General features: G+C 48.5%; 1 protein-coding gene across 1 annotated transcript in view; it reads left to right on the top strand.

Annotated features, from left to right (window-relative positions):
* Positions 1-19,752, top strand: part of dnah9l (dynein, axonemal, heavy polypeptide 9 like) — a 1,249,478-nt gene that overhangs the window by 1,043,201 nt on the left and 186,525 nt on the right. Inside the window, exons 63-64 of the mRNA XM_072476205.1 lie at positions 17,347-17,469; positions 17,572-17,776. Coding sequence (XP_072332306.1) covers positions 17,347-17,469; positions 17,572-17,776 — 328 coding nt within the window. The remainder of the gene's footprint in view (positions 1-17,346; positions 17,470-17,571; positions 17,777-19,752) is intronic.

Genomic DNA, 19,752 nt, shown 5'->3' with positions numbered 1-19,752 from the left:
GCGCCTGGTGAAGGCCTCCCGCCCCGCAGGTGGCGGAAAGCGTCATAGATCGCAGTTATAAAGAACAAAGAACAAAGAAATGTACAGCACAGGAACAGGCCCTTCGGCCCTCCAAGCCCGTGCCGACCATACTGCCCGACTAAACTACAATCTTCTACACTTCCTGGGCCCGTATCCTTCTATTCCCATCCTATTCATATATTTGTCAAGATGCCCCTTAAATGTCCCTATCGTCCCTGCTTCCACTACCTCCTCCGGTAGTGAGTTCCAGGCACCCACTACCCTCTGCGTAAAAAACTTGCCTCGTACATCTACTCTAAACCTTGCCCCTCTCACCTTAAACCTATGCCCCCTAGTAATTGACCCCTCTACCCTGGGGAAAAGCCTCTGACTATCCACTCTGTCTATGCCCCTCATAATTTTGTATACCTCTATCAGGTCGCCCCTCAACCTCCTTCGTTCCAGTGAGAACAAACCGAGTTTATTCAATCGCTCCTCATAGCTTATGCCCTCCATACCAGGCAACATTCTGGTAAATCTCTTCTGCACCCTCTCTAAAGCCTCCACATCCTTCTGGTAATGTGGCGACCAGAATTGAACACTATACTCCAAGTGTGGCCTAACTAAGGTTCTATACAGCTGCAACATGACTTGCCAATTCTTATACTCAATGCCCCGGCCAATGAAGGCAAGCATGCCGTATGCCTTCTTGACTACCTTCTCCACCTGTGTTGCCTCTTTCAATGACCTGTGGACCTGTACTCCTAGATCTCTTTGACTTTCAATACTCTTGAGGGTTCTACCATTCACTGTATATTCCCTACCTGCATTAGCCCTTCCAAAATGCATTACCTCACATTTGTCCGGATTAAACTCCATCTGCCATCTCTCCGCCCAAGTCTCCAGACAATCTAAATCCTGCTGTATCCTCTGACAGTCCTCATCGCTATCCGCAATTCCACCAACCTTTGTGTCGTCTGCAAACTTACTAATCAGACCAGTTACATTTTCCTCCAAATCATTTATATATACTACAAAGAGCAAAGGTCCCAGCACTGATCCCTGTGGAACACCACTGGTCACAGCCCTCCAATTAGAAAAGCATCCCTCCATTGCTACCCTCTGCCTTCTGTGGCCTAGCCAGTTCTGTATCCACCTTGCCAGTTCACCCCTGATCCCGTGTGACTTCACCTTTTGTACTAGTCTACCATGAGGGACCTTGTCAAAGGCCTTACTGAAGTCCATGTAGACAACATCTACTGCCCTACCTGCATCAATCATCTTAGTGACCTCCTCGAAAAACTCTATCAAGTTAGTGAGACACGACCTCCCCTTCACAAAACCGTGCTGCCTCTCACTAATACGTCCATTTGCTTCCAAATGGGAGTAGATCCTGTCTCGAAGAATTCTCTCCAGTAATTTCCCTACAACTGAAGTAAGGCTCACCGGCCTGTAGTTCCCGGGATTATCCTTGCTACCCTTCTTAAACAGAGGAACAACATTGGCTATTCTCCAGTCCTCCGGGACATCCCCTGAAGACAGCGAGGATCCAAAGATTTCTGTCAAGGCCTCAGCAATTTCCTCTCCAGCCTCCTTCAGTATTCTGGGGTAGATCCCATCAGGCCCTGGGGACTTATCTACCTTAATATTTTTTAAGACACCCAACACCTCGTCTTTTTGGATCACAATGTGACCCACGCTATCTACACCCCGTTCTCCAGACTCAACATCTACCAATTCCTTCTCTTTGGTGAATACTGATGCAAAGTATTCATTTAGTACCTCGCCCATTTCCTCTGGCTCCACACATAGATTCCCTTGCCTATCCTTCAGTGGGCCAACCCTTTCCCTGGCTACCCTCTTGCTTTTTATGTATGTGTAAAAAGCCTTGGGATTTTCCTTAACCCTATTTGCCAATGACTTTTCATGACCCCTTCTAGCCCTCCTGACTCCTTGCTTAAGTTCCTTCATACTTTCCTTATATGGCACACAGGCTTCGTCTGTTCACAGCCTTTTAGCCCTGACAAATGCCTCCTTTTTCTTTTTGACGAGGCCTACAATATCACTCGTCATCCAAGGTTCCCGAAAATTGCCGTATTTATCTTTCTTCCTCACAGGAACATGCCTGTCCTGTATTCCTTTCAACTGACACTTGAAAGCCTCCCACATGTCAGATGTTGATTTGCCCTCAAACATCCGCCCCCAATCTATGTTCTTCAGTTCCCGCCTAATATTGTTATAATTAGCCTTCCCCCAATTTAGCACATTCATCCTCGGACCACTCTTATCCTTGTCCACCAGTACATTAAAACTTACTGAATTGTGGTCACTGTTACCGAAATGTTCGCCTACTGAAACATCTACCACCTGGCCGGGCTCATTCCCCAATACCAGGTCCAGTACCGCCCCTTCCCTAGTTGGACTGTTTACATATTGTTTTAAGAAGCCCTCCTGGATGCTCCTTACAAACTCCGCCCCGTCTAAGCCCCTGGCACTAAGTGAGTCCCAGTCAATATTGGGGAAGTTGAAGTCTCCCATCACCACAACCCTGTTGTTTTTACTCTTTTCCAAAATCTGTCTACCTATCTGCTCCTCTATCTCCCGCTGGCTGTTGGGAGGCCTGTAGTATACCCCCAACATTGTGACTGCACCCTTCTTATTCCTGATCTCTACCCATATAGCCTCACTGCCCTCTGAGGTGTCCTCTCGCAGTATAGCTGTGATATTCTCCCGAACAAGTAGCGCAACTCCGCCTCCCCTTTTACATCCCCCTCTATCCCGCCTGAAACATCTAAATCCTGGAACGTTTAGCTGCCAATCCTGCCCTTCCCTCAACCAGGTCTCTGTAATGGCAACAACGTCATAGTTCCAAGTAGTAATCCAAGCTCTAAGTTCATCTGCCTTACCCGTAATGCTCCTTGCATTAAAACATATGCACTTCAGGCCACCAGACCCGCTGTGTTCAGCAACTTCTCCCCGTCTGCTCTGCCTCAGAGCCACACTGTCCCTATTCCCTAGGTCTCCCTCAATGCTCTCACCTTCTGACCTATTGCTCCAGCGCCCACCCCCCTGCCATACTAGTTTAAACCCTCCCGTGTGACACTAGCAAACCTCGCGGCCAGGATATTTATGCCTCTCCGGTTTAGATGCAACCCGTCCATCTTATACAGGTCACACCTGCCCCGGAAGAGCTCCCAGTGGTCCAGATAACGGAAACCCTCCCTCCTACACCAGCTGTTTAGCCACGTGTTTGTCTGCTCTATCTTCCTATTTCTAGCCTCACTGGCACGTGGCACAGGGAGTAATCCCGAGATCACAACCCTCGAGGTCCTGTCTTTTAACTTTCTGCCTAGCTCCCTGAACTCCTGCTGCAGGACCTCATGCCCCTTCCTGCCTATGTCGTTAGTACCAATATGTACAACGACCTCTGCCTGTTTGCCCTCCCCCTTCAGGATTCCCTCTACCCGTTCGGAGACATCCTGGACCCTGGCACCAGGGAGGCAACATACCATCCTGGAGTCTCTTTCACGTCCACAGAAGCGCCTATCTGTGCCCCTGACTATAGAGTCCCCTATTACTATTACTCTTCTGCGCTTTGACCCTCCCTTCTGAACATCAGAGCCAGCCGTGGTGCCACTGTTCTGGCTGCTGCTATTTTCCCCTGATAGGCTATCCCCCCCGACAGTATCCAAAGGGGTATATCTGTTCGAGAGGGGGACAACCACAGGGGATTCCTGCACTGACTGCCTGCCCTTTCTGGTGGTCACCCATTTCTCTGCCTGCACCTTGGGTGTGACCACATTTACATAACTGCGATCTATGACGCTTTCCGCCACCTGCATGCTCCTAAGTGCATCCAATTGCTGCTCCAACCGAACCATGCGGTCTGTGAGGAGCTGCAGTTGGGTGCACTTTCTGCAGATGAAGCCATCCGGGACGCTGGAAGCCTCCCGGACCTGCCACATCTCACAGTCAGAGCACAGCACCCCTCTAACTGACATTGCGTCAATTAATTAAAATTAAAATTTGTCTTTTTTTTTTATAAATACTTTTTTTTTAAATTGCAAAGTTACTGTCAACTATCTGTTTCCTAGCACTAGATTTCTAATAGAAATGCGATAGCTAACTATAATACTCTCCGATCTCTGGCTTAGATATCCTCTAAATTATAATTAAGTTATTATGTTTAATTAGTTCCCAAATACTCAAATTTTTTTTAAATTTAGGTTAGAATCCCAACCAGCCACTCAGGTCACAGCTTTTCTGTGATGTCACTTCAGTTTCCCCCCGACACACACAATTTGAAAAAAGGTATAAAAGTAAAAATCACTGACTTACCTTCTTACCTTCTGAGTGTCTGAGATGTTCTCAGGTTCTCTCGCTGACAAAGACTGCTCCTCCACCATTATATAAATGTGGTCACACCCAGAGTGCAGGCAGAGAAATGGGTGACCACCAGAAAGGGCAGGCAGTCAGTGCAGGAATCCCCTGTGGTTGTCCCCCTCTCGAACAGGTATACCCCTTTGGATACTGTCGGGGGGGATAGCCTATCAGGGGAAAACAGCAGCAGCCAGAGCAGTGGCACCACGGCTGGCTCTGATGTTCAGAAGGGAGGGTCAAAGCGCAGAAGAGCAATAGTAATAGGGGACTCTATAGTCAGGGGTACAGATAGGCGCTTCTGTGGACGTGAAAGAGACTCCAGGATGGTATGTTGCCTCCCTGGTGCCAGGGTCCAAGATGTCTCCGAACGGGTAGAGGGCATCCTGAAGGGGGAGGGCAAACAGGCAGAGGTCATTGTACATATTGGTACTAACGACATAGGCAGGAAGGGGCATGAGGTCCTGCAGCAGGAGTTCAGGGAGCTAGGCAGAAAGTTAAAAGACAGGACCTCTAAGGTTGTAATCTCGGGATTACTCCCTGTGCCACGTGCCAGTGAAGCTAGAAATAGGAAGATAGAGCAGCTAAACATGTGGCTAAACACCTGGTGTAGGAGGGAGGGTTTCCGTTATCTGGACCACTGGGAGCTCTTCCGGGGCAGGTGTGACCTATATAAGAAGGATGGGTTGCATCTAAACTGGAGAGGCATAAATATCCTGGCTGCGAGGTTTGCTAGTGCCACACGGGAGGGTTTAAACTAGTATGGCGGGGGGGGGGGGGGGGTGGGCACGGGAGCAATAGGTCAGAAGGTGAGAGCATTGAGGGAGAACTAGGGAATAGGGACAGTATCGCTCTGAGGCAGAGCAGACAGGGAGAAGTTGCTGAACACAGCGGGTCTGGTGGCCGGAAGTGCATATGTTTTAATGCAAGGAGTATTACGGGTAAGGCAGATGAACTTAGAGCTTGGATTAGTACTTGGAACTATGATGTTGTTGCCATTACAGAGACCTGGTTGAGGGAAGGGCAGGATTGGCAGCTAAACATTCCAGGATTTAGATGTTTCAGGCGGGATAGAGGGGGATGTAAAAGGGGTGGTAGAGTTGCGCTACTGGTTAGGGAGAATATCACAGCTGTACTACGGGAGGACACCTCAGAGGGCAGTGAGGCTATATGGGTAGAGATCAGGAATAAGAAGGGTGCAGTCACAATGTTGGGGGTTTACTACAGGCCTCCCAACAGCCAGCAGGAGATAGAGGAGCAGATAGGTAGACAGATTTTGGAAAAGAGTAAAAACAACAGGGTTGTGGAGATGGGAGACTTCAACTTCCCCAATATTGACTGGGACTCACTTAGTGCCAGGGGCTTAGACGGGGCAGAGTTTGTAAGGAGCATCCAGGAGGGCTTCTTAAAACAATATGTACACAGTCCAACTAGGGAAGGGGCGGTTCTGGACCTGCTATTGGGGAATGAGCCCGGCCAGGTGGTAGAAGTTTCAGTAGGGGAGCATTTCGGGAACAGTGACCACAATTCAGCAAGTTTTCAAGTGCTGGTGGATAAGGATAAGAGTGGTCCTAGGGTGAATGTGCCAAATTGGGGGAAGGCTAATTATGACAATATTAGGCGGGAACTGAAGAACCTAGATTGGGGGCGGATGTTTGAGGGCAAATCAACATCTGACATGTGGGAGGCTTTCAAGTGTCAGTCGAAAGGAATTCAGGACCGGCATGTTCCTGTGAGGAAGAAGGATAAATACGGCAATTTTCGGGAACCTTGGATAACGAGAGATATTGTAGGCCTCGTCAAAAAGAAAAAGGAGGCATTTGTCAGGGCTAAAAGGCTGGGAACAGACGAAGCCGGTGTGGAATATCAGGAAAGTAGGAAGGAACTTAAGCAAGGAGTCAGGAGGGCTAGAAGGGGTCACAAAAAGTCATTGGCAAATAGGGTTAAGGAAAATCCCAAGGCTTTTTACACGTACATAAAAAGCAAGAGGGTAGCCAGGGAAAGGGTTGGCCCACTGAAGGATAGGCAAGGGAATCTATGTGTGGAGCCAGAGGAAATGGGCGAGGTACTAAATGAATACTTTGCATCAGTATTCACCAAAGAGAAGGAATTGGTAGATGTTGAGTCTGGAGAAGGGTGTGTCGATAGCCTGGGTCACATTGAGATCCAAAAAGACGAGGTGTTGGGCGTCTTAAAATATATTACGGTAGATAAGTTCCCAGGGCCTGATGGGATCTACCCCAGAATACTGAAGGAGGCTGGAGAGGAAATTCCTGAGGCCTTGACAGAAATCTTTGGATCCTCACTGTCTTCAGGTGATGTCCCGGAGGACTGGAGAATAGCCAATGTTGTTCCTCTGTTTAAGAAGGGTAGCAAGGATAATCCAGGGAACTACAGGCCGGTGAGCCTTACTTCAGTGGTAGGGAAATTACTGGAGAGAATTCGTCGAGACAGGATCTACTCCCATTTGGAAGCAAATGGACGTATTAGTGAGAGGCAGCATGGTTTTGTGAAGGGGAGGTCGTGTCTCACTAACTTGATAGAGTTTTTCGAGGAGGTCACAAAGATGATTAATGCAGGTAGGGCAGTGGATGTTGTCTATATGGACTTCAGTAAGGCCTTAGACAAGGTCCCTCATGGTAGACTAGGACAAAAGGTGAAGTCACACGGGATCAGGGGTGAGCTGGCAAGGTGGATACAGAACTGGCTAGGTCATAGAAGGCAGAGAGTAGCAATGGAAGGATGCTTTTCTAATTGGAGGGCTGTGACCAGTGGTGTTCCACAGGGATCAGTGCTGGGACCTTTGCTGTTTGTAGTATATATAAATGATTTGGAGGAAAATGTAACTGGTCTGATTAGTAAGTATGCAGACGACACAAAGGTTGGTGGAATTGCGGATAGCGATGAGGACTGTCAGTTGACACAGCAGGATTTAGATTGTTTGGAGACTTGGGCGGAGAGATGGCAGATGGAGTTTAATCCGGACAAATGTGAGGTAATGCATTTTGGAAGGTCTAATGCAGGTAGGGAATATACAGTGAATGGTAGAACCCTCAAGAGTATTGAAAGTCAGAGAGATCTAGGAGTACAGGTCCACAGGTCACTGAAAGGGGCAACACAGGTGGAGAAGGTAGTCAAGAAGGCATATGGCATGCTTGCCTTCATTGGCCGAGGCATTGAGTATAAGAATTGGCAAGTCATGTTGCAGCTGTATAGAACCTTAGTTAGGCCACACTTGGAGTATAGTGTTCAATTCTGGTCGCCACACTACCAGCAGGATGTGGAGGCTTTAGAGAGGGTGCAGAAGAGATTTACGAGAATGTTGCCTGGTATGAAGAGCATTAGCTATGAGGAGCGGATGAATAAACTCGGTTTGTTCTCATTGGAACGAAGGAGGTTGAGGGGCGACCTGATAGAAGTCTACAAAATTATGAAGGGCATAGACAGAGTGGATAGTCAGAGGCTTTTCCCCGGGGTAGAGGGGTCAATTACTAGGGGGCATAGGTTTAAGGTGAGAGGGGCAAGGTTTAGAGTAGATGTACGAGGCAAGTTTTTTACACAGAGGGTAGTGGGTGCCTGGAACTCGCTACCGGAGGAGGTGGTGGAAGCAGGGACGATAGTGACATTTAAGGGGCATCTTGACAAATACATGAATAGGATGGGAATAGAGGGATACGGACCCAGGAAGTGTAGAAGATTGTAGTTTAGTCGGGCAGCATGGTCGGCACGGGCTTGGAGGGCCGAAGGGCCTGTTCCTGTGCTGTACATGTCTTTGTTCTTTGTTCTTTGTTCTTTGAGCGCCTCAGTGTGGATTTCAAAGGGCCCCTTCCCTCCACCGACTTTAACACGTATTTTCTCAGTGTGGCCGATGAGTATTCCAGATTCCCCTTCACCACCCCATGGCCCGACCTGACGTCTGCCACCGTCATCAAAGCCCTCAACACAATCTTCCACTGTTTGGTTTCTCCGCCTACATCCACAGTGACAGGGGATCCTCATTCATGAGTGATGAGCTTTGTCAGTTCCTGCTCAGCGGGGGTATCGCCTCCAGCAGAACGACAAGCTACAACCCTCGGGGAAACGGACAGGTAGAGAGGGAGAATGGGACGGTATGGAGGGCCGTCCAACTGGCCCTACGGTCCAGGAACCTCCCGGCCTCCCGCTGGCAGGAGGTCCTCCCTGATGCACTACACTCCATTCGGTCACTATTGTGCACCGTCACTAACAACACACCCCATGAACGTCTTTTTGCCTTCCCCAGGAAGTCCACATCCGGGGTGTCGCTCCCGACTTGGCTCGCAGCTCCAGGACTTGTCCTGCTCCGTCGGCATGTCCGACTCCACAAGGCGGACACATTGGTGGAAAGGGTGCAATTGCTCCATGCAAACCCCCCAGTATGCCTATGTGGCGTACCCCAACGGCCGCCAGGATCCTGTCTCCCTCAGCGACCTGGCACCAGCAGGTCACACACACATACACATACACACACCCCCGGCCCGGCACCACCCTCTCCTCCCCCGGCGCTCCCAGCAGCAACCCCCCTGGGACCATCCGTCCTTCCCCTGCCCACACTCAAGGATGAAGAGGATTTTGGCACGCTCCCGGAGGCTCCGGACATCAGACCAGCATCGGCATCGCCGCCACCACTACGTCGCTCCCAGCGGCACATCAATGCCCCGGACCGGTTAAACCTCTAACTGGTCCACTGGACTTCAAAAGACATTTTTCCCCCAAAAATTGTAAATGTAAATGTAAAAATAAAACCATTGTTGTATCTAGTCCTCCACCACCCCCGCCGGACTCAGTTTTAACAGGGGGTGAATGTGGTAAACCACTGTTGCACCTCTGTTAGGTGATGTATGGTAGGACCTGTACTACAGGTACATTGGTAGTCCGTGCCTGCTGGGTCTGCCCAGTAGGCGGAGTATAAATATGTGTGTCCTCCATGCTGCAGCCATTTCACCAGCTGCTGTGGGAGGCCACACATCTTAGAGCAATAAAGCCTCAGTTGTACCCAACTCAAGTCTTTGTGCAATTGATCATGCATCAACATGCAACTCTCCCAGGTACAAACCTATGGTTGTCGCAGATCGGCACCCACCCCGAGGCACCCTCCAGTCCCAAACGCTGCCCCACACCCTTGGGGCCTATACCACCACTGGCCTCACGGAGTACCTGGCCAGCGAGAACGGCAGAGATGCTGACAAAAAAGCCCTCAAACCTGTACCACTACACGATGCCGCCTCCATCAGACCCCGCACTGACCCCTCCCCCACGACCCATATCCTAGCCATAGTGATATTCGCCGCCCAGTAGTAATCCATCATGTTCGGCAACCCGTGGGGTCTTCACCGCCCACACAAACCCAGAGATCAGCGCAATAACCTTCTTGAAAAACGACTTTGGTACAAAAATTGGGAGGTTCTGAAACGCAAACAAAAACCTTGGCAGCACCGTTGTTTTTACTGTCTGCACCCACCCTGCCAATGATAGCGGCAGTGCATCCCACCTCTTGAAATCCACTTTCATCTGCTCCACCTGCCGAGCCAGGTTCAGCTTGTGCAGCTGCACCCAACCCCGAGTCACCTGGATCCCAATTTTCTTAAAGCTCGGCCCCACAATTTTGAACGGCAGCTCCCCTAACCTCCTCTCCAGCCCTCTAATCTCAATCGGGTATACCGCGCTCTTTTCCATATTCAACTTGTACCCCAAAAACTGGCTAAATGCCTCTAAAATTCCCATTATGTCCCCGATACTGCCAACAGGTCTGAAGTATATAACAACAGGTCGTCTGCACTTAATGAGACCCTGTGTTCAATGCCCCTCCCCCACTCAATCCCTCTCCAGCCCCTCGATGCCCTAAGCGCTATTGCCAGCGGCTTTGCCAAGGCGAAAAGCGGGCACCCCTGCCTTGTCCCCTGATACAGCCCAAAATACCCCTTCTCACTCAGTTCGGCCGCACACTTGCGACCGGTGCCTTGTACAGCAACCGGACCCACTTCACAAACCCCTGTCCGAACCTGAATCGCCCCAACATTTCCAGCAGATACTCCCACTCCATCTGATCTAACGCCTTCTTCGCATCCATTGCCACCACTAGCTCCACCTCCTGCTCCTCCGGAGACATCATGATTACATTAAGTAGCCTCTCACGTTCGCCGTCAACTGCCTCACCTTCACAAAACTTGTTTGATCCTCGCCTATCACCCCGGGACGCAGTCCTCAATTCGTGAGGCCAACACCTTTGCCAACAGCTTGGGATCTACATTCAGTAGGGATATCGGGCGGTACGACCCGCACTGCTCCAGATCCTTATCCTTTTTTAATATCACTGGAACGAAGGCGGCTGAGGGGCGACCTGATAGAGGTCTACAAAATTATGAGGGGCATAGAGAGAGTGGATAGTCATAGACGTTTTCCCAGGGTAGAGGGGTTAATTACTAGGAGGCATTGGTTTAAGGTGCGAGGGCCAAGGTTTAGAGGAGATGTACGAGGCAAGTATTTTACACAGAGGGTAGTGGGTGCCTGGAACTCGCTGCAGGAGGAGGTGGTGGATGAGGGACAATCGTGACATTTAAGGGGCATCTTGACAAGAACATGAATAGGATGGGAATAGAGGGATACGGACCCCGGAAGTGTAGAAGATTTTAGTTTAGACGGGCAGCATGGTCGGCGCAGGCTTGGACGGCCAAAGGGCCTGTTGCTGTGCTGTACTTTTCTTTGTTCTTTGTATCAGGGAGATGGATGTCTGCGACAATGGAGGAGAGAGTTCCTCCCTGTCCCTTGCTTCATTATACGCCCTCACCAGTGGCGCCCATGGCCGGCCCAAACTTTTTAGAAAACTCTACCAGGAACCCATTCAGCCCAGGTGCCTTACCTGCCTGTATCACCCCCATACTGTCCATCACCTCCCTCAACCCAATTGGGCCCCCCAGTCCCTGAACTAGCTTCTCCTCTACCATGGGAAAGTCCAGCCCGTCCAAAAACTGCCCCACCTACCCCCCAGATGGGGGCTCAGACTTAGCCTTCTGTAGAATGCCTCAAACAGACTGTTCACCCCTTCTGGGTCCATTATGACCTTACACTTATCATTCCTCACTCTGCCAGTCTCCCTTGCCGCCTCTTGCTCCCTCAACTGGTGGGCCAACATCCTGCTCGCCTTCTCCCCATACTCATATACGACCCCTCTGGCCCGCCGTAACTGCCTTCCCCGTAGATACTAGCCCAAACTCCATCTGGAGCTTCCGTCTTTCCTTCAACAGCCCCGCTCCAAATACCTTCTGTCTACCCTCAAAACTTTGTCTACCTTGTCCCTGTGCGCCTAAATTGAGATAAACTCCCCCGACCGACGCCTTGAGTGCCTTCCATAGCGTGGAGGCCGTGATCTCCCCCGTGTCATTTAGCTCCACGTACCCCCGAATGCCAGCCCTCACCCGCTCATACACCTCCTCATCCGCCAACAATCCCACATCAAGTCTCCGCTGCGGGCACTACCGCTCCCCGGGCCACGTGCAAACCCACTCAATGCGGCGCAATCGCCGAGTACTCCCAAGTCGACCACCCCCACCAGCAACGCCTTGTCTAACATGAAAAAATTAATCCAAGAGTACACCTGGTGCACGTGGGGGAAGTATGGAAATTCCTTCGCCCCCCGATCTCCCAAATCTCCACGGATCCGCCCCCGCCCCCCTCATCCCATGTGCTCCATGAACCCCTTCAGCTCCTTCGCCACTGCTGACCCCTTTCGCCTACTTAGGACTCCACCGGTCCAAGCTCGGTTCTAAAACCGTTTTAAAATCCTACCCCATAATCAACCGGTACGAGTCCTCGAATACCACCCGCTTATTCACCAACACCGCCACCCCCCTCACCTTCATATCGGATCCCGAATGAAACACCTGCCCCATTCATCCCTTTCTCAACCTCGTCTGGTCCCCTTTCTTCAAATGCATCTCCTGGAAAAGGCCACGCCCGCCTTCAGACTCCTCAAGTGCACGAACACACGTGATCATTTGTCCAGCCCACTCAGTCCCCTCACGTTCCACTTGAGCAGCCTGGTCGGGTGGGCTCCCCACGCCCCCTTCCCTGGCAATCAGCCATAGCCCTTCTGGGCCAGCCCGTGTCCCATGTCTCGCGACCCTCCAGGTCTACCCTTGGATGTCCACTGTCATTGATACTTTTCCAACTGTGCCACACCAACCACACCCTTGTCAGCAACCCTCCCCTCCTTCCCCCATCCTCAAACAAAACACGAATCACATCCTCCCCGGCGCATGCATCCTCACAACCCCCCATTTCACTCTCATTAACTAGCCCGCCCAGCTAGCATGGTGGCCCCCGCCCAAGGCCTCCAACCTCCCTACCTCCACCAGCTCACCTCCCCACATACCCATTCACCCCGAAAGCGTAACAAAAGGTACACTCACCCTCGCTGTTCCGCCATAAAAAACCTGCCCTCCAAAAAATCCACCATCAAAAACTTTAAAGAAAACATAACTCCTCCAAAGTTCAGTGCCCTCAATATCCTCCCATTCCATTACCTCTCATAAGCTCAGTCACCTCCTCTGGCGTGCCAAAATACTACTCTCACTTCTGAAAAGTCACCCACAGGCGGGCTGGATACAATACCTCAAACTTCACCTTTTTAAAGAGGGCTGCCTTGAGCAGGTTGAACCCTGCCCTCCTCTTCACCTGTTCTGCTCCCAGGTCTAGATACACTCGCAGCTCGTTCCCTTCCCAGGTGCATTTCCTGGTCTGCCACGCCCATCAAAGAATCTTCTTGTGCAGGAAGCGGTGCAACCGCATCACCATTGCCCTCGGCGGCTCACCCACCTGTGGCCATCTCATCACCGTCCTGTGCGCTCAGTTGAGTTCCAGGGCCGGTCAATGGTCCCCTTCCCCCATCAGTTACTCCAGCATCTTAGCCACGTACACGTCGACCTCCGCACCTTCAATGTCTTTGGGCATCCCAACAATCCTGAGGTTTTGTCGCCTGGAGCGATTCTCCAGATACTCCACCTTCTCCTTCATCCTCTTTTGGGTCTCCCGCATCACCCCCATCTGAGCCACCACTGAGGCCAACTGTTCCTCATGCTCCCCCACTGCCTCCTCCACTTTCTGGATTGCCCCCTGGGACTCCAGCCTCAGCCCAACTCCCTCGATCCCGACTTAATAGACTCCACCACCTTGGGCAGGCCTGCCAGGGCCTCTTTCGTCTGTTGGCGAAACCTTTAATTGAGGAACTCTATTAACTGCTCCAATGACCACTGAGCAGGCAGTGCAAACCCCTCGCCCTCTGCCATTTTATCCTGTAGTGCACCACAAAGACTCTCCTGGTCCAGCAGCTCTTTCATGGTGGCACAGTATACAGTGGTTAGCATTGTTTCTTCACCAGGTTTGATTCCTGGCTTGAGTCACTGTCTGTGCGGAGTCTGCACATTCTCCTCGTGTCTGCGTGGGTTTCCTCCGGATGCTTCAGTTTTCGCCCACAAGTTCCAAAAGACATGCTTGTTAGGTGAATTGGACATTCTGAATTCTCCCTCAGTGTACCCGAACAGGTGCCGTAGTGTGGCGACTAGGGGATTTTTGCAGTAACTTCATTGCAATGTTAATGTAAGCCTACTTGTGACACTCCTAAAGATTATTATTATTATTTCCTTCTTGCCCCATACTAGTCTGTGGATCCATCCATCAGCCACACCAGAGGAGTAAAACCTTCCCCAGGCACTCCTGCACCTCTTGAACTCAAATGATTCGCCCTTTGGCTGGGGAAAAGACTGAAAAAAATCCGCCTTGAGCTGGAGCCACCAAATGTACAACCGCTCACTCCATGGCCTTCACCGGAAGTCTGAAGATAAAGAAATTAATGAAATTGTATATCTTACAGAACCGGCAAATTTCTCTAATCTGCAGGGCAGCATTCTTAAGACTTGGTCTTATACACAAGCTCAGTGAAGCATGAGAGGACAGCAAAGCAATTCTCAAAGATCAATTTCCAAAGTTGGTTTGAGGACTGACAGACTTTGAATTAGCAGCAGCACATGAAGTTCATTCATTACGCTGTGAGTTACTCTTTATTGTGGAAACTCCATCCAGTGCTCCACAGGAGATGGTACATATCTCACTTTTCGCAGATGAGCTAGAAGGCGTGGAAATAGAAGGCATTGAAAAAGACTGTGACCATCACCAGAGGAGCTTCTGGACCTTGGTTAGCTCTGTAAAGACAGTTCATGAGAATGAAGCCATTGCAGAAGCATGTGACCTGTTGGAGGAAAAGGTGCTTGATCTTGCGACACGCTTTAATCCACTGTAAATGCTGCTGAAATCTCAGTTGTCTATTTGAAGGAGTTTCATCCTAATGTTGAAGAAGGGAATTGATGTACCGTCAATTACCACGAGACGAGAATGGTGAAACAATCGAGGCTTTATTGCACAAGATGTTGTGCCTCCTGCAGCTGGAACCAGAATGGAAGCAGCGCAGGAGAGCAGACACTTTTATACGCCGCCTACTGGGAGGAGCCAGCAGGCGGGGATTTACTGTTGTACCTGTAATACAGGGGCAGTACCGTAATACATGCAATGTTACTAGTGGTGTTTACCGCAGTAATAAAAAGCTGAATTCACCTACATTTTCTGGCTGACAACAGCAACTTTCGAAGGGAAAAAAAGAGGTTTGATTCAAGGTTGGATCAACCCGATAGAGGAAGTTCAGAGCTTATTCATTTGTATGAATATAAGCTACAGTTCACATTTGAATCTTGCGGATTCTTCAGTGAAGAAACAGAGACACAAACTACAGAGCTTCTACAGTTGAAGAGTACTATGCAGGAACTTCATCTAGATCCCAGTCTAGAGGTTTATTCCACTGTTGAATGGCACAACTCTACTTTCTCATGGTGACACCATGCTCCCATTACCTACAATGGAGCAGCCTCACGCTGAAGCAAGTGTGGACATTATATCAGTGCTGTAGAAAGTATAAACTCTATCCAAAGAGTAGTAGGGAAGTCACCTTTTCTTCATATTCTGCAATATCTTCAAGATGTTCTTTGAACTTCTTCTTGACTATCAAATTTATTCAAGTTTCAGGTATTGAAAAATCCTTTCAATGTCACACGATTGGCGAATGACACAGTTGTGAAATTCGTCATTGAAGTTGAAGGCGCTTCATTTTCCAGTCCTTTCCTCAGTGTGCAACACAGAAGATTACAGAGAGAATGCCAGCTATTCTCTTCTTTTTCAAGGGGGTGTGTCCATCCATGTCCTGAAGCTTTCTGTCTTGAATCAGTTTTTATGGAAGGGGTTTCACTGCCTTTACAGTCCAGTCATTGTGAGGGTGTAGGAGTTGGATAGAAACTGTAAACAGTACAGAAGGTTTATAAATATTGGGACTGAAATATAACTAATTTAACAAAAACATGTGAAAGTTTGGAGATTGTACTTGGGGGGGGGGGGGGGGTGATGTAAAGTAATAGATTAATAGTTATGTTAATGAGCTGTTATTGATGATGTAAACATGCAATCAAGAGTCAGATGACCAAGAGGCTCCAAAAAAGCAAGATGCAGATTAATCCATGTCCTATAATGAGTACAAGAGTGGTTATTGAGCAAGCCATTTGACTGCTGAATTCTGGATAGATCTGGGGCACCCTTCATTATACACCAACAAGGATGTCCTGAATGATAATGTTACGGTGCAACAAAAAAGACTGGAGCTGCATCTTCGGAGGAGGGAGAAGCAGGAGAAGCCTGATGTAGACACGGTGCCTGCAGATGTACACCTAGCTTTCAAGAAGGGACAGGAAGATCTACACTGGCATAATCCAGCTAAAATAAGGCTGGACAGCCATGAGACTCATCAATTCTGAACCCACCACACAATCATTCCACCCCCAACACAAAGCATTCCAGAGTCAATAATCCTTCTATTTCACTGCTCATCTTCAATTTCTGTCACATCATTAACCTTTCAAGACTCATGTCCACTTGGCAGAGAAGAGGCTACATTAGAGATGATTTAATAATGGACACTTTAAATACGATTGAAATGGCGGCATGTGGCGCAGTGGTTAGCACTGGGTCTGCGGCGCTGAGGACCCGGGTTCGAATCCCGGCTCTGGGTCACTGTCCGTGTGGAGTTTGCACATTCTCCCCGTGTCTGCGTGGGTTTCACCCCCACAACCCAAAGATGTGCAGGTTAGGTGGATTGGTCGCGCTAAATTGCCCCTTAATTAGAAAAAAAAAAATTGGGTACTCTAAATTTAAAAAAAAACTATTGAAATAAACATTGAATTTGACACATTGATACTCTTTCAAAACAGGATATTCCTTCAGTCAGGCTGTGCCCTCAGGTTCTAGCTTCTCCTACTAGTGGAAACATCCTCTCCACATTTGCTCTATCTAGGCTTCTCAGTATTCTGTAAGTTACAATGAGATCCCCCCTTATCATTCCAAACCCCATCAAATACAGACCCAGAGTCCTCAACTGCTCCTCATATGACAAGTTCTTCATTCCGGGCATCATTCTTGTGAACCTCCTCTGGACCCTCTTCAACGCTAGCGCATCCTTCCTCAGATACGGGGCCCAAAACTGCTCACAACATTCCAAATGGGGTCTGACAAGAGCCTTATACAACCTCAACAATACTCCCTGCTCTTGAAGGATCCACTTCAATTTAAATTAACTAAATGCACTCGACATTTTAAGGAAGAGGAATACTAAAAGGAGAGTTGGATGGAAGTGGATCTTTCTGGCATTGTCGGATTTCTTCAACCTTTCCCTCCGCCTTCATACCTCCTGTTAGCATGTAGCCTACCTATGGTAACTTAATATAAAGAATAAAGAGTAATATGCAAAGAGGATGATGAATCCACTTTTTGATTAATACTTGAAATATGATTTATATCATTAAAACTATTACAGATCTTACAGCTCTTCCATTTACAATCTTGGATTCTGTTTTTTTTTAGGTTTGTGGATATTATAGAACAAGCACTTATTGTGGGCGACCCGGTTTTGATAGAAAACATAGAAGAGACCATTGATCCTGCACTAGATCCATTACTTGGCAGACACACCATTAAGAAAGGAAGGTGGTGATAGATTTGAATCTTAATGCTTATTAATTAAATATGAACTTGAAAAGTGCTGAGATAAAAATAAAGTAATTTAACAGCTGATTCATATTTTCAAAGGTACATTAGAATTGGAGATAAAGAATGTATGTTCCATCCCAACTTCCGTCTAATTCTACACACCAAACTGGCTAATCCTCACTACAAACCTGAAATACAGGCGCAGACAACTCTGATTAACTTTACAGTCACCCGTGATGGCTTAGAAGACCAGCTACTTGCAGAAGTGGTGAACCTTGAAAGACCCGATCTGGAGCAGCTGAAGGTAATTCCCTTGCATCAATCTAGCTGTACATTGTACAATGACTATGAAATAAATACAGAAAATGCAGGTGAGGCAGCATCTTTTTATTTGTTCATGGGTTGTGAATGTCGCTGGCTAAGCCAGTACTTATTGCCCATCCCTAATTTCCCTCAAGACAGCGGTCGTGAGTCGTCTTCATGAACCACTGCAGTGTAGTACGTCCATTGTGCTGTTAGGAAAAAAATTGCAGGATTTTCACTCAGCAACAGTGAAGGAATGGCATTATAGTTCCAAGTCAGAATGGGGTGTGAATATGAACCTGTGCTGGTGATCCCATGCATCTGCTGCCCTTGTCCTTCTAGGTAATATAGGTTGCTTGTTTGAAAGGTACTTTCAAAGGAGCCTTGGTGAATTGCTGCAAAGCATCCTATAGATGCTATATTCTATTGCCACTGTGCAGTGGTGGTAGAGGCAGTGGTTGTTTAAAGGTGATGCATAAGGAGCCAATCAAGAGAGTTGTTTTGTCCTGGATGGTGCCATGCTTTCAGAGTTGTTGGAACTGAACTCATCCAGGCAAGTGGAGAGTAAGCCATCAAACTCCTGATTTATTACTTGTAGGTAGTGGGCAAACTTTAGGAAGTCAGAAGGTAAATTACTTATTGCAAGATTTCTAGCCTCTGACCTGCTCCTGTAACCACAGTATTTATATAATTCATTCAATGGCAACCCTCAGGATGTTGACAGTGAACGATTCAGCAATGGTAATGTCATTGAATGTCATGAGGAGATGGTTAAATTCTCTTTTGTGAAAGAGGATCATTGTCTGGCACCTGTGAGGCATGCATGTTACTTGCCACTTATCAGCTCAAGTATAAATGTTGTCCAGGTCTTGCTGCATGCTGGCACAGACAACGTCAGTATCTCAGGAGCAACAAGTGTACTGACTATTGCACAATCACTACTGCTGACCTTATGATGGAAGGAAGTAATTAATGAAGAAACCGAAGATGGTTGGGTCTAGGCCATGACCCTGCTGGCCTATACCCCCTCATATTCAGTTTTGAGGCACTAGATCTGTTCTATCCCACTTGTAAGACCCCTGTCTGGTCGAAAGGTTCTAGCCTCTACTCTGGGTATCAATAGTGCACAAAAACGTGGATATTGATCTATTAAATGCAGTACACTTTTATTAAACCACTAAGCAATACTACATATTCATGACAATACCTGTTACTTAGTTTCCCTCTGAACCGGAGTCCATCTCAGCGGTCAGTCCTCTGAAGAGCCATCCATGAGGACTGACCAGGTCCGCAGCAACAATGTCTCTCTGTGCTCTATTGTTATACCATTTGTGGCCCTGAGCCATATAAGTTAATACCTTTCTGTAACGCATTTAATAGATTTTCAATTACTTAACTGTCCTTTTCCACGCCTTCTCCAGATATCTACTGTTTAGGCCCCATTGAAGAAATTTCAAGGTCCATGCTTGAATAAATATGGCCATTTGGTTCACTTGTTATCACTTGTACTGTTGTCAATCCCTAAGGGCTAGTAGAGGAAGACAGGTTTATGAGTTCCAACAAGCAGAAAAGTCCTCTACCAGCCTATTCCTGCTGTGCAACACTACCCCTTGACTATCAAGATCCACAGTGAACCATTGGAAAACATTGATCATTTCCCCTGCGTTAGAAGCCTCCTCTCAGTGAAGGCAGGATTCAACAATTAAACTCAACACCGCCTCCAGCGTGCCACCGCAGTCTTCGGCCTTTTGAGGAAGAGAGTGTTTGATGACAAACACTTCAAACCCAGCATCAAGTTCCTGGTCTGCAGGGCTGTAGAGCTACAGGCCCTCTTATATGCATCAGGGAATGGACAACATATAGCAGACACCTTGGGCGAAATTCTCCCCCAACGGCGGGATGCCCGCCGACGGGCGCCAAAGCCGGCGCAAATCAGACGGGCATCGCGCCGGCAAAAAGGTGCGGAAGTCTCCGCAT

This window comes from Scyliorhinus torazame, chromosome 2 (genome assembly GCF_047496885.1).
Source record: "Scyliorhinus torazame isolate Kashiwa2021f chromosome 2, sScyTor2.1, whole genome shotgun sequence".
In the NCBI taxonomy this organism is placed as follows: Eukaryota; Metazoa; Chordata; class Chondrichthyes; order Carcharhiniformes; family Scyliorhinidae; genus Scyliorhinus; species Scyliorhinus torazame.
The sequence above is the reverse complement of the archived record's forward strand: the minus strand, read 5'-3'. Positions and strand labels throughout refer to the sequence as shown.